This window comes from Oncorhynchus tshawytscha, unplaced genomic scaffold, assembly GCF_018296145.1.
Source record: "Oncorhynchus tshawytscha isolate Ot180627B unplaced genomic scaffold, Otsh_v2.0 Un_contig_4572_pilon_pilon, whole genome shotgun sequence".
Taxonomy (NCBI): Eukaryota; Metazoa; Chordata; class Actinopteri; order Salmoniformes; family Salmonidae; genus Oncorhynchus; species Oncorhynchus tshawytscha.
The window spans coordinates 445,181-458,228 of record NW_024609806.1 but is presented as its reverse complement, the minus strand read 5'-3'; the positions used below and the strand labels follow the sequence as shown (position 1 = coordinate 458,228).

The 13,048-nt window shown below is 47.3% G+C and overlaps 1 protein-coding gene across 1 annotated transcript in view; it reads right to left on the bottom strand.

The window, feature by feature from the left end:
* The window catches only part of chn2 (chimerin 2), a 48,942-nt gene extending 37,356 nt beyond the window's left edge, over positions 1-11,586 (bottom strand). The window contains exon 1 of the mRNA XM_042318512.1: positions 11,009-11,586. Within this exon, the coding sequence (XP_042174446.1) occupies positions 11,009-11,057 (49 nt within the window). The 5' untranslated portion in view covers positions 11,058-11,586. The remainder of the gene's footprint in view (positions 1-11,008) is intronic.
* Positions 11,587-13,048: the final 1,462 nt, after the last annotated feature.

Here is a 13,048-nt window from a genome sequence, read left to right as displayed (position 1 = left end):
AGTTAGGGAGGAAACACAGTGTGCTGGTTAACACCAGGCCAGGCTCCATCAGTTAGGGAAAACAAGCTGGTAACACCAGGCCAGGCTCCATCAGTTAGGGAGGAAACAGTGTGCTGGTTAACACCAGGCCAGGCTCCATCAGTTAGGGAGGAAACAATGTGCTGGTGGCCAGGCTCCATCAGTTAGGGAGGAAAACAGTGTGCTGGTTAACACCAGGCCAGGCTCCATCAGTTAGGGAGGAAACCTGTGCTGGTTAACACCAGGCCAGGCTCCATCAGTTAGGGAGGAAACAGTGTGCTGGTTAACACCAGGCCAGGCTCCATCAGTTAGGGAGGAAACAGTGTGTTGGTTAACACCAGGCCAGGCTCCATCAGTTAGGGAGGAAACAGTGTGCTGGTTAACACCAGGCCAGGCTCCATCAGTTAGGGAGGAAACAGTGTGCTGGTAACACCAGGCCAGGCTCCATCAGTTAGGGAGGAAACACAGTGTGCTGGTTAACACCAGGCCAGGCTCCATCAGTTAGGGAGGAAACACAGTGTGCTGGTTAACACCAGGCCAGGCTCCATCAGTTAGGGAGGAAACAGTGTGCTTAACACCAGGCCAGGCTCCATCAGTTAGGGGGGAAACACAGTGTGCTGGTTAGGTTAACACCAGGCCAGGCTCCATCAGTTAGGGAGGAAACACAGTGTGCTGGTTAGGTTAACACCAGGCCAGGCTCCATCAGTTAGGGAGGAAACACAGTGTGTTGGTTAACACCAGGCCAGGCTCCATCAGTTAGGGAGGAAACACAGTGTGCTGGTTAACACCAGGCCAGGCTCCATCAGTTAGGGAGGAAACACAGTGTGCTGGTTAACACCAGGCCAGGCTCCATCAGTTAGGGAGGAAACACAGTGTGCTGGTTAGGTTAACACCAGGCCAGGCTCCATCAGTTAGGGAGGAAACAGTGTGCTGGTTAACACCAGGCCAGGCTCCATCACAGTGTGGCTGGTTAGGTTAACACCAGGCCAGGCTCCATCAGTTAGGGAGGAAACACAGTGTGCTGGTCCATCAGTTAGTGTAACACCAGGCCAGGCTCCATCAGTTAGGGAGGAAACACAGTGTGTTGGTTAACACCAGGCCAGGCTCCATCAGTTAGGGAGGAAACACAGTGTGCTGGTTAACACCAGGCCAGGCTCCATCAGTTAGGGAGGAAACAACACCAGGCCAGGCTGTCAGTTAGGGAGGAAACAGTGTTGGTTAACACCAGGCCAGGCTCCATCAGTTAGGGAGGAAACACAGTGTGCTGGTTAACACCAGGCCAGGCTCCATCAGTTAGGGAGGAAACACAGTGTGCTGGTTAACACCAGGCCAGGCTCCATCAGTTAGGGAGGAAACAGTGTGCTGGTTAACACCAGGCCAGGCTCCATCAGTTAGGGAGGAAACACAGTGTGCTGGTTAACACCAGGCCAGGCTCCATCAGTTAGGGAGGAAACACAGTGTGCTGGTTAACACCAGGCCAGGCTCCATCAGTTAGGGAGGAAACACAGTGTGCTGGTTAAACACCAGGCCAGGCTCCATCAGTTAGGGAGGAAACACAGTGTGCTGGTTAACACCAGGCCAGGCTCCATCAGTTAGGGAGGAAACACAGTGTGCTGGTTAACACCAGGCCAGGCTCCATCAGTTAGGGAGGAAACACAGTGTGTTGGTTAACACCAGGCCAGGCTCCATCAGTTAGGGAGGAAACACAGTGTGCTGGTTAACACCAGGCCAGGCTCCATCAGTTAGGGAGGAAACACAGTGTGCTGGTTAGGTTAACACCAGGCCAGGCTCCATCAGTTAGGGAGGAAACACAGTGTGCTGGTTAGGTTAACACCAGGCCAGGCTCCATCAGTTAGGGAGGAAACACAGTGTGCTGGTTAACACCAGGCCAGGCTCCATCAGTTAGGGAGGAAACACAGTGTGCTGGTTAACACCAGGCCAGGCTCCATCAGTTAGGGAGGAAACACAGTGTGCTGGTTAACACCAGGCCAGGCTCCATCAGTTAGGGAGGAAACACAGTGTGCTGGTTAACACCAGGCCAGGCTCCATCAGTTAGGGAGGAAACACAGTGTGCTGGTTAACACCAGGCCAGGCTCCATCAGTTAGGGAGGAAACACAGTGTGCTGGTTAGGTTAACACAGGCCAGGCTCCATCAGTTAGGGGGAAACACAGTGTGCTGGTTAGGTTAACACCAGGCCAGGCTCCATCAGTTAGGGAGGAAACACAGTGTGCTGGTTAACACCAGGCCAGGCTCCATCAGTTAGGGAGGAAACACAGTGTGCTGGTTAACACCAGGCCAGGCTCCATCAGTTAGGGAGGAAACACAGTGTGCTGGTTAACACCAGGCCAGGCTCCATCAGTTAGGGGGAAACACAGTGTGCTGGTTAACACCAGGCCAGGCTCCATCAGTTAGGGGGAAACACAGTGTGCTGGTTAGGTTAACACCAGGCCAGGCTCCATCAGTTAGGGAGGAAACACAGTGTGCTGGTTAGGTTAACACCAGGCCAGGCTCCATCAGTTAGGGAGGAAACACAGTGTGCTGGTTAACACCAGGCCAGGCTCCATCAGTTAGGGAGGAAACAGTGTGCTGGTTAGGTTAACACCAGGCCAGGCTCCATCAGTTAGGGGGAAACAGTGTGCTGGTTAGGTTAACACCAGGCCAGGCTCCATCAGTTAGGGGGAAACACAGTGTGCTTGGTTAACACCAGGCCAGGCTCCATCAGTTAGGGAGGAAACAGTGTGCTGGTTAACACCAGGCCAGGCTCCATCAGTTAGGGAGGAAACAGTGTGCTGGTTAACACCAGGCCAGGCTCCATCAGTTAGGGAGGAAACAGTGTGCTGGTTAACACCAGGCCAGGCTCCATCAGTTAGGGAGGAAACACAGTGTGCTGGTTAACACCAGGCCAGGCTCCATCAGTTAGGAGGAAACAGTGTGCTGGTTAACACCAGGCCAGGCTCCATCAGTTAGGGAGGAAACAGTGTGCTGGTTAACACCAGGCCAGGCTCCATCAGTTAGGGAGGAAACAGTGTGCTGGTTAACACCAGGCCAGGCTCCATCAGTTAGGGAGGAAACAGTGTGCTGGTTAACACCAGGCCAGGCTCCATCAGTTAGGGAGGAAACAGTGTGCTGGTTAACACCAGGCCAGGCTCCATCAGTTAGGGAGGAAACAGTGTGCTGGTTAACACCAGGCCAGGCTCCATCAGTTAGGGAGGAAACAGTGTGCTGGTTAACACCAGGCCAGGCTCCATCAGTTAGGGAGGAAACAGTGTGCTGGTTAACACCAGGCCAGGCTCCATCAGTTAGGGAGGAAACAGTGTGCTGGTTAACACCAGGCCAGGCTCCATCAGTTAGGGAGGAAACAGTGTGCTGGTTAACACCAGGCCAGGCTCCATTGTTTGGTAATGTGATTCCCTGGCTGCCACTGAGGGAACCAGGGTTTCTAATTAATAGAGAGAAAGACAGCAGACTCATGTTGCATTAAACAACTCACCATCTCTGTATGGAAACATTAGGCCATGTTTTATGTTTTCCTAAAAACAGACAACTGTTTAGTTTGTGTTTGTCACTTCGAGGGTGAGAACCTGCCAAAGTTACTACAATGTGAAAAGAATGTTATCCTTATCTTTTGACACCAGTACAGTCCTGAAACTTTCTATCTCTTCTTGATTTTTAATCTGTTTATACCTTTCCGGAAACCTGCCTCACCCAATGTGATACGGAATCGCTATTATTTTTAGAACACACTCAAGAACCTCCAGAAGCTAACCAGCTAACTAGCTACAAGCTATTTAGTCATTGTTAACTTTTTTTCAACCTGGATAACACTCGCCAGTCCAGCTTCCCTGCCCCATCCACCGCTGCCCCCTGGATACTGATCTCTTGGCTACATAGCTGATGCACTCTGGACTGTCCATTAATCACGGTACTCCATTCTGCTTGTTTATGTTTTATCTGTCGGCCCCGTTGCCTAGTCAACGCCATTTTACCTGCTGTTGTTGTGCTAGCTGATTAGCTGTTGTCTCACCTACTGTTTAAGCTAGCTTTCCCAATTCAACACCTGTGATTACTGTATGCCTCGCTGTATGTCTCTCTCAAATGTCAATATGCCTTGTATACTGTTGCTCAGGTTAGTTATCATTGTTCTAGTTCACAATGGAGCCCCTAGTTCTACTCTTCATACCCCTGATAACTCCTTTGTCCCACCTGCCACATGCGGTGACCTCACCCATTACAACCAGCATGTCCAGAGACACAACCTCTCTCATCATCACCCAGTGCCTGGGCTTACCCCCGCTGTACCCGCACCCCACCATACCCCTGTCTGCGCACTATGCCCTGAATATATTCTACCATGCCCAGAAACCTGCTCCTCTTATTCTCTGTCCCCAACGCTCTAGGCGACCAGTTTTGATAGCCTTTAGCCGCACCCTCATACTACTCCTTCTCTGTTCCGCGGGTGATGTGGAGGTAAACCCAGGCCCTGCATGTCCCCAGGCACCCTCATTTGTTGACTTCTGTGATCGAAAAAGCCTTGGTTTCATGCATGTCAACATCAGAAGCCTCCTCCCTAAGTTTGTTTTACTCACTGCTCTAGCACACTCTGCTAACCCTGATGTCCTTGCTGTGTCTGAATCCTGGCTCAGGAAGGCCACCAAAAATTCAGAGATTTCCATACCCAACTATAACATCTTCCGTCAAGATAGAACTGCTAAAGGGGGAGGAGTTGCAGTCTACTGCAGAGATAGCCTGCAAAGTAATGTCATACTTTCCAGGTCCATACCCAGACAGTTCGAACTACTAATTTTGAAAATTACTCTCTCCAGAAATAAGTCTCTCACTGTTGCCGCCTGCTACCGACCCCCTCAGCTCCCAGCTGTGCCCTGGACACCATTTGTGAATTGATCGCCCCCATCTAGCCTCAGAGTTTGTTCTGTTAGGTGACCTAAACTGGGATATGCTTAACACCCCGCCAGTCCTACAATCTAAGCTAGATGCCCTCAATCTCACACAAATCATCAAGGAACCCACCAGGTACAACCCTAACTCTGTAAACAAGGGCACCCTCATAGACGTCATCCTGACCAACTGGCCCTCCAAATACACCTCCGCTGTCTTCAACCAGGATCTCAGCGATCACTGCCTCATTGCCTGTATCCGCTATGGAGCCGCAGTCAAACGACCACCCCTCATCACTGTCAAACGCTCCCTAAAACACTTCTGTGAGCAGGCCTTTCTAATCGACCTGGCCCGGGTATCCTGGAAGGACATTGACCTCATCCCGTCAGTTGAGGATGCCTGGTCATTCTTTAAAAGTAACTTCCTTACCATTTTAGATAAGCATGCTCCATTCAAAAATGCAGAACTAAGAACAGATACAGTCCTTGGTTCACCCCAGACCTGACTGCCCTCGACCAGCACAAAAACATCCTGTGGCGGACTGCAATAGCATCGAATAGTCCCCGGGATATGCAACTGTTCAGGGAAGTCCGGAACCAATACACGCAGTCAGTCAGGAAAGCTAAGGCCAGCTTCTTCAGGCAGAAGTTTGCATCCTGTAGCTCCAACTCCAAAAAGTTCTGGGACACTGTGAAGTCCATGGAGAACAAGAGCACCTCCTCCCAGCTGCCCACTGCACTGAGGCTAGGTAACACGGTCACCACCGATAAATCCATGATTATCGAAAACTTCAATAAGCATTTCTCAACGGCTGGCCATGCCTTCCGCCTGGCTACTCCAACCTCGGCCAACAGCTCTGCCCCCCGGCAGCTCCTCGCCCAAGCCTCTCCAGGTTCTCCTTTACCCAAATCCAGATAGCAGATGTTCTGAAAGAGCTGCAAAACCTTGCCCCGTACAAATCAGCTGGGCTTGACAATCTGGACCCCTATTTCTGAAACTTTCCGCCGCCATTGTCGCAACCCCTATTACCAGCCTGTTCAACCTCTCTTTCATATCGTCTGAGATCCCCAAGGATTGAAAGCTGCCGCAGTCATCCCCCTCTTCAAAGGGGAGACACCCTGGACCCAAACTGTTACAGACCTATATCCATCCTGCCCTGCCTATCTAAGGTCTTCGAAAGCCAAGTCAACAAACAGGTCACTGACCATCTCGAATCCCACCGTACCTTCTCCGCTGTGCAATCTGGTTTCCGAGCCGGTCACGGGTGCACCTCAGCAACACTCAAGGTACTAAACGATATCATAACCGCCATCGATAAAAGACAGTACTGTGCAGCCGTCTTCATTGACCTTGCCAAGGCTTTCGACTCTGTCAATCACCATATTCCAATTACTTTGCAGACAGAGTTCAGTGTGTCAAATCGGAGGGCATGCTGTCCGGTCCTCTGGCAGTCTCTATGGGGGTGCCACAGGGTTCAATTCTCGGGCCTACTCTTTTCTCTGTATATATCAATGACGTTGCTCTTGCTGCGGGCGATTCCCTGATCCACCTCTACGCAGACGACACCATTCTATATACTTTCGGCCCGTCATTGGACACTGTGCTATCTAACCTCCAAACAAGCTTCAGTGCCATACAACACTCCTTCCGTGGCCTCCAACTGCTCTTAAACGCTAGTAAAACCAAATGCATGCTTTTCAACCGATCGCTGCCTGCACCCGCATGCCCGACTAGCATCACCACCCTGGATGGTTCCGACCTTGAATATGTGGACATCTATAAGTACCTAGGTGTCTGGCTAGACTGCAAACTCTCCTTCCAGACTCATATCAAACATCTCCAATCGAAAATCAAATAAAGAGTCGGCTTTCTATTCCGCAACAAAGCCTCCTTCACTCATGCCGCCAAGCTTACCCTAGTAAAACTGACTATCCTTCCGATCCTCGACTTCGGCGATGTCATCTACAAAATGGCTTCCAACACTCTACTCAGCAAACTGGATGCAGTCTATCACAGTGCCATCCGTTTTGTCACTAAAGCACCTTATACCACCCACCACTGCGACCTGTATGCTCTGGTCGCCAGACCCACTGGCTCCAGGTCATCTACAAGTCCATGCTAGGTAAAGCTCCGCCTTATCTCAGTTCACTGGTCACGATGGCTACACCCATCCGTAGCACGCGCTCCAGCAGGTGTATCTCACTGATCATCCCTAAAGCCAACACATCATTTGGCCGCCTTTCGTTCCAGTACTCTGCTGCCTGTGACTGGAACGAATTGCAAAATCGCTGAAGTTGGAGACTTTTATCTCCCTCACCAACTTCAAACATCAGCTATCTGAGCAGCTTACCGATCGCTGCTGCTGTACATAGTCTATTGGTAAATAGCCCACCCATTTTCACCTACCTCATCCCCATACTGTTTTTATTTATTTACTTGCTCTTTTGCACACCAATATCTCTACCTGTACATGACCATCTGATCATTTATCACTCCAGTGTTAATCTGCAAAATTGTAATTATTCGCCTACCTCCTCATGCCTTTTGCACACATTGTATATAGACTCCCCCTTTGTTTTCTACTGTGTTATTGACTTGTTAATTGTTTACTCCATGTGTAACTCTGTGTTGTCTGCTCACACTGCTATGCTTTATCTTGGCCAGGTCGCAGTTGCAAATGAGAACTTGTTCTCAACTGGCCTACCTGGTTAAATAAAGGTGAAATAAAAAAATTAAATAAAAAAGCCGGACTAGTCATGACTAGTAAACAGCTTCCACTCCACATGTGAATGCCTATGTGATGCAGAACAGAGTGGGACAGAAACACCTGCAGGATAATGATGTTGAAGAACAGACGGCTCTCTTCCTTTACAAGACTGTGTCTGCGTCACAAATGGCACACTGTTTCCTATATAGTGCACTGGTGGGCCAGGGCACTATATAGGGAACAGGGTGCCATTTGGGATGCAACCTATGAGACACAAAACCTGCCTCTACTACTATCTAACGGTGTGGTTGCAGGGCTCGGACAGAAGACGAGATACACTCATCCTGTATCCCTCCATTTATTCCCAGCCAGAGTAGGGCAGAGTGTTTGCTGAGAGCTATGTGACTAACAGTGTGCTGGTGCACACTACACAGCTCTCCTGTGCCAGGAATGCGGAGGAGTAGTCTCTCAGATCAGTGCACGGCACAAGCACGGCCACAAATGGGGGTTTTTATCCAGGGGAAAGAAAAATGATTGGTGATATATTTCACAATCTCTTGTTTTTTTCCATTGGAGTGTAATACACAGTGCAAGTCAGTGCCTGGGAAACGGCTTTTCATCAATGGTCTAATCTTCCTCCAACTGTATTACACAGATTTACATTGTTGGTATTATCCTACAGCGGGATGGATAAACATTGTTGGTAACATCCTACAGCGGGATGGATAAACATTGTTGGTAACATCCTACAGCGGGATGGATAAACATTGTTGGTAACATCCTACAGCGGGATGGATAAACATTGTTGGTAACATCCTACAGCGGGATGTCTTTCTGCCCATCCTGGTAGTTTCATGAAGAATAACTTCAAAGTCTTGATTGGCTGGACCGACCTCGCTCATGTACTGTAGTTTCCTCACACAACCGCTGTGTCTCCGAGAGAGGACGGTCTAGTCAATTAAGGCTTGCAGACTAGAGACTACGGTCACGTAGAAACAGCTGAAGACAGCAGCATCACAGCAACATTTGTTTACAGCAGCAGCAGGAAAACAAGGGGCTAATATGAAGCAGAACGTGTTGTGATCACAGATTCATTTCTGAGGTTGCATCCTAAATGGCACCCTATATAGTACACTACTTATGACCAGATCCTTATGGGCCCTGATCAAAAGTAGTGCACTATATAGGGTATAGGGTGTCATTTGTGCTGCAGATGGAGTCATACGCCTCATAGAAAAGATTATTCAAAATGTCTCTGTCAGCCAGAAAGCTCTCCAGGAAGATAATGATAGCCATGTGTGACAGGCCCTCTGTCCCTGGCAGCACAGCACCTCGTAACGTCTGGTAATTATATCGAGAGCCCAACAATAATGACAAGCCTCCACACCACAGTCAGAAAATACTTTCCCCTTAAAAAAGATGGTCAAGTGGTAATTCCAGTGCTGTTGGCAACGTACTCATGAGATAATGTCTTGTGAAGTATGAAGTCAGCACAGACAGCCTGTATCAGCCTGGAACGGATCTCTGCGTCCCAAATGGCTCCCTATTCCTTATGTCGTGCACTTCAGAGATCATAGAGTACCATTTGGGACACAAACATTGTGTCTTGGCTCCCATGGGCAGCAGAGCCTTCTGGGTCATTTCTGTGGTATAGTATGGTTGGGTGGGGGATTAGAAGACACTAAATAAATACAGGCTATCATATCATATGTTCACTCTGACTACCACGACCCAGCAGCAATAGGATCAAAGGTCAGTGCTACTCCCACCCACTGTACATTCTGGAACTTTTGGTCACATTGTTATCTTAACCTGAGTCAATCATGTAGAGAATAGAAAAAGACTGATGTCACAAATGTTCAGAATATGACCTGGAAAAGTGCCACAGCTGCTCAAACAACAGCAGTCGCTGGCTGTAGCCTCCTCCTGAACACACAGTATAACTGAGTGTGAAACAGCAGTCGCTGGCTGTAGCCTCCTCCTGAACACACAGTATAACTGAGTGTGAAACAGCAGTCGCTGGCTGTAGCCTCCTCCTGAACACACAGTATAACTGAGTGTGAAACAGCAGTCGCTGGCTGTAGCCTCCTCCTGAACACACAGTATAACTGAGTGTGAAACAGCAGTCGCTGGCTGTAGCCTCCTCCTGAACACACAGTATAACTGAGTGTGAAACAGCAGTCGCTGGCTGTAGCCTCCTCCTGAACACACAGTATAGATAAACGTGTGGTGCCCATGTTTGTCAGGGTATAAAGTACAAACAACCCTATCACACTGTTGGTTAATGTATGTGAACGCCACACCAGTAACCACAGGAAGGGTGTGTGTGTGTTATATCTCAGTGGAGAAGTGGTTATTCTAGTAGTTTAATAGCCAGGAGAGGGAGAGTGTGTGTGTTGTGTCTTTGATGTTGCCACCACTATTCTAAAATAAAGTCCACCATAGTGAAGCATATGTTGCTTTTCTCACAAACCATCAATGAACATAGGAACAGTCAACTGTGCAGGGCAAGGCAGTGTTTGTTAAGAAACCCAGAGAATATTCTATCGTATCTAAAGACCATCAGAACACAGCATATATGGCATCTTTCCAACTAGTGCGTGACCAACTTCAAAATGTTTTACTGGGAATAAACAAGTATTTTTGAAATGTCACATCAAGCCCGGTCTTTGCATGATGGGAAATTGTAGATTTAGTTAGAGGGACACCATCCCTGGTGCCCCTACCAACAGAATATAGCAGTGGCCACAATGGCCAGTCAACAAGGATTATGGGGACAATTGAGAATGTAAAGGTAGTTATCCAAACTACCATTACATCAATGACAATTCCAACCCTACAATCTCAGCTTGTTCATTGAGAGAGGCGTTCACTTCCTATCCAAGATGATTCCTCACTGAAACCAGACGCAAGAAGGGATGCGTTAAAATGCATAAAAACACATCCTAATTGCGAACGACAAGACTGGTATGTCACTCCATCAAGCTCTTGAAAGTGGAACGTTTATCATTCTGTTCAGGTGCGGCAGATGTGAAAGAGATCAAGAGATGAGGCATGAAATGAATTATTATCGATGCGAACGTAGACGACTGTCGTCGTGACTTATTGGGTGATGTCTGTCAATTACGCACAGATCGACATTTTTTTAAGTTACATAATTTGTATCACAAACGAAATGCATGCATGCCAACTATGACACGGTTAACTCTCAAGTCCCTATATTAATTGCATTATGCAATAAATATTGAATAGAGAGAGAATAACAAGGGTGATAATATTATCATTGATAAGCCTAACAAATAATAAAATGTTAAGGCCGAATAATATATAGTAAATTGTTTATTATTTGTTTCATCAAACAAAATATTTTAATTTAGGGCTCTTACCAGAAGACACTGATGAACCCGACAGGCTTGAGTTGCTGGATGCTGCCATCCCAATCCGCTTCAGGCTCGGTCTGTTCACTCGCGGTCGGTTGAGGTGCGCTCACAGCCCGTTCCCCGTAGTCCGTCCATCTCACTATGTCACGTAGCGTAAACTACTCTCACTCACTGATTTGGCACGAACTAACACTGTTTATTTCACGTCAGTTTTCTAAATTGCTCCTCTTCTATGTGTAACGTTCCAGCACGCTTTCACTTCTCTCGGTTCCTTTCCCTGCGCGCCGTATGTTGCCGCATTTACTGTCGCTCCACTCACTGGCAGCGGTGTAAAAATAGACAGGATCACAGGAACAATATCAACTTTCGATCATCTTGTCTAAACGCACCACTATACACACAATTAAAGTTTGTCAAATGTATCCACTGGAAGAGCGGCATATGCTTTCGCCATGTTGAATTAAAAACACAGTGTCGTTTTCCATGTGGTGGTGCCACTTCTGGGATCGTATAAACACACTACACTGCGACGGAGCCGCCTTCTTAAAGTGGAAGTATTCAGTAGACTGAAAGAGACCTCTGAACTCCAGTCAATCTGAAGCAGATCTGTTCCTCAGAGCTCTGACCTTTGATTTCAATATGATGGTGATGATGGTGACAGAGTGGCTGGGTGCAGGGCAGACTGCTGCTGGTTCAGTGTCCCCACTCCCCAATGCAATAACAACAACAAATAACCAGAATAAAAGACATATTTGAGGATGTTTAATCCGGAAATGAACATCATGATGACAACTGTATTCTGCTATATTGCATGTGTCCAACTCCAAACCCAGTCCATTCACACCCTTTAAACCATAGGATATTGATTTCAACAGCCTAAAATAGGTCCTCTCTAGGCTAGATTTTTATAGCACAGGAAGCACAATTCTGATATTTTGTTTGAACAATCAGATCAGCTCTGAAAAAGACATCGATGTGAAAAGATCTGACGTGATTGGTTAAAAGATCAATTATAAAATATAACAATTGGGCTGCCTGTCTAAACGCAGCCTCTGTCAACTCACATCAGGGGTGCAGCCAGGGATTTTGGGCCCCATGAAAAGACATCACATTGGGCCCCACCACCACAGGCCACACCAACCCTGCACAATTTCTGTAACCACACACCTCCAGAACCATTTCTGTAACCACACACCTCCAGAAGCCAATCGACCCACTCAAAGCTTTAAATAACTCTACCTTTGCAGGCTTGCAACTCTCTTGTAGTCCAATATTTACTGTAGGATATTTACTGACAGCGAGCTGTGAAAATATAACCCTGTACAGACATGCATGCAACATTCTGCATACAGTGGAATTCACTATTTGATGCAAGACTGATCCCCTCTATAAGAAATGTGCTAAAGGCCATCTTTTACAGTTTAAATGTCATTTTAATGGTAAAAATCTTGAATGGAAAATTCTCTTGACATGAATGAATAACTTAAAATAAATATAACGTAAATATACATCAACCTCTTCAATTAAAATAAATTAACTGTATCATCTATAGAATGATATAACAAACAAAATAATAAAATCAGCAGCATATTATTGAACTAAGTATATATACCAACGAGAAAATAAGCAGCTGTAAAAATGGAAATGGAAAACAAAATGGATATGAAAATGAAAAGGCCTGATGATGGCGCCAGAGGAAAGGTCAAGAGGTCACCAAATCAATAGGTTTCTTCCACTTGGGGTCTTGATTGTGCACAACAAATGTTATGGCAATCCAGCCATTACTATGAGATATATCTTGTTCTCAGTCTGTTCTCAGTCTTGTTCTCAGCCTGTGGGCATCATGTGTGTAGTGATCCAATATCCATGCCATTTAGCAGATATCACTGGCCCCTGCTCAGCCTTACTCACCAGGAGCCCAGCCTTCTTACTAGCAAAGTCCCTGATCAAGTCGTTGAAGTGCAGCTTTCTAACTAACTGACTTTCAACGGACAGCATGGCAAGACTGCACAGCCTGTCCTGGGACATAGTGGACCTCAAATAGTT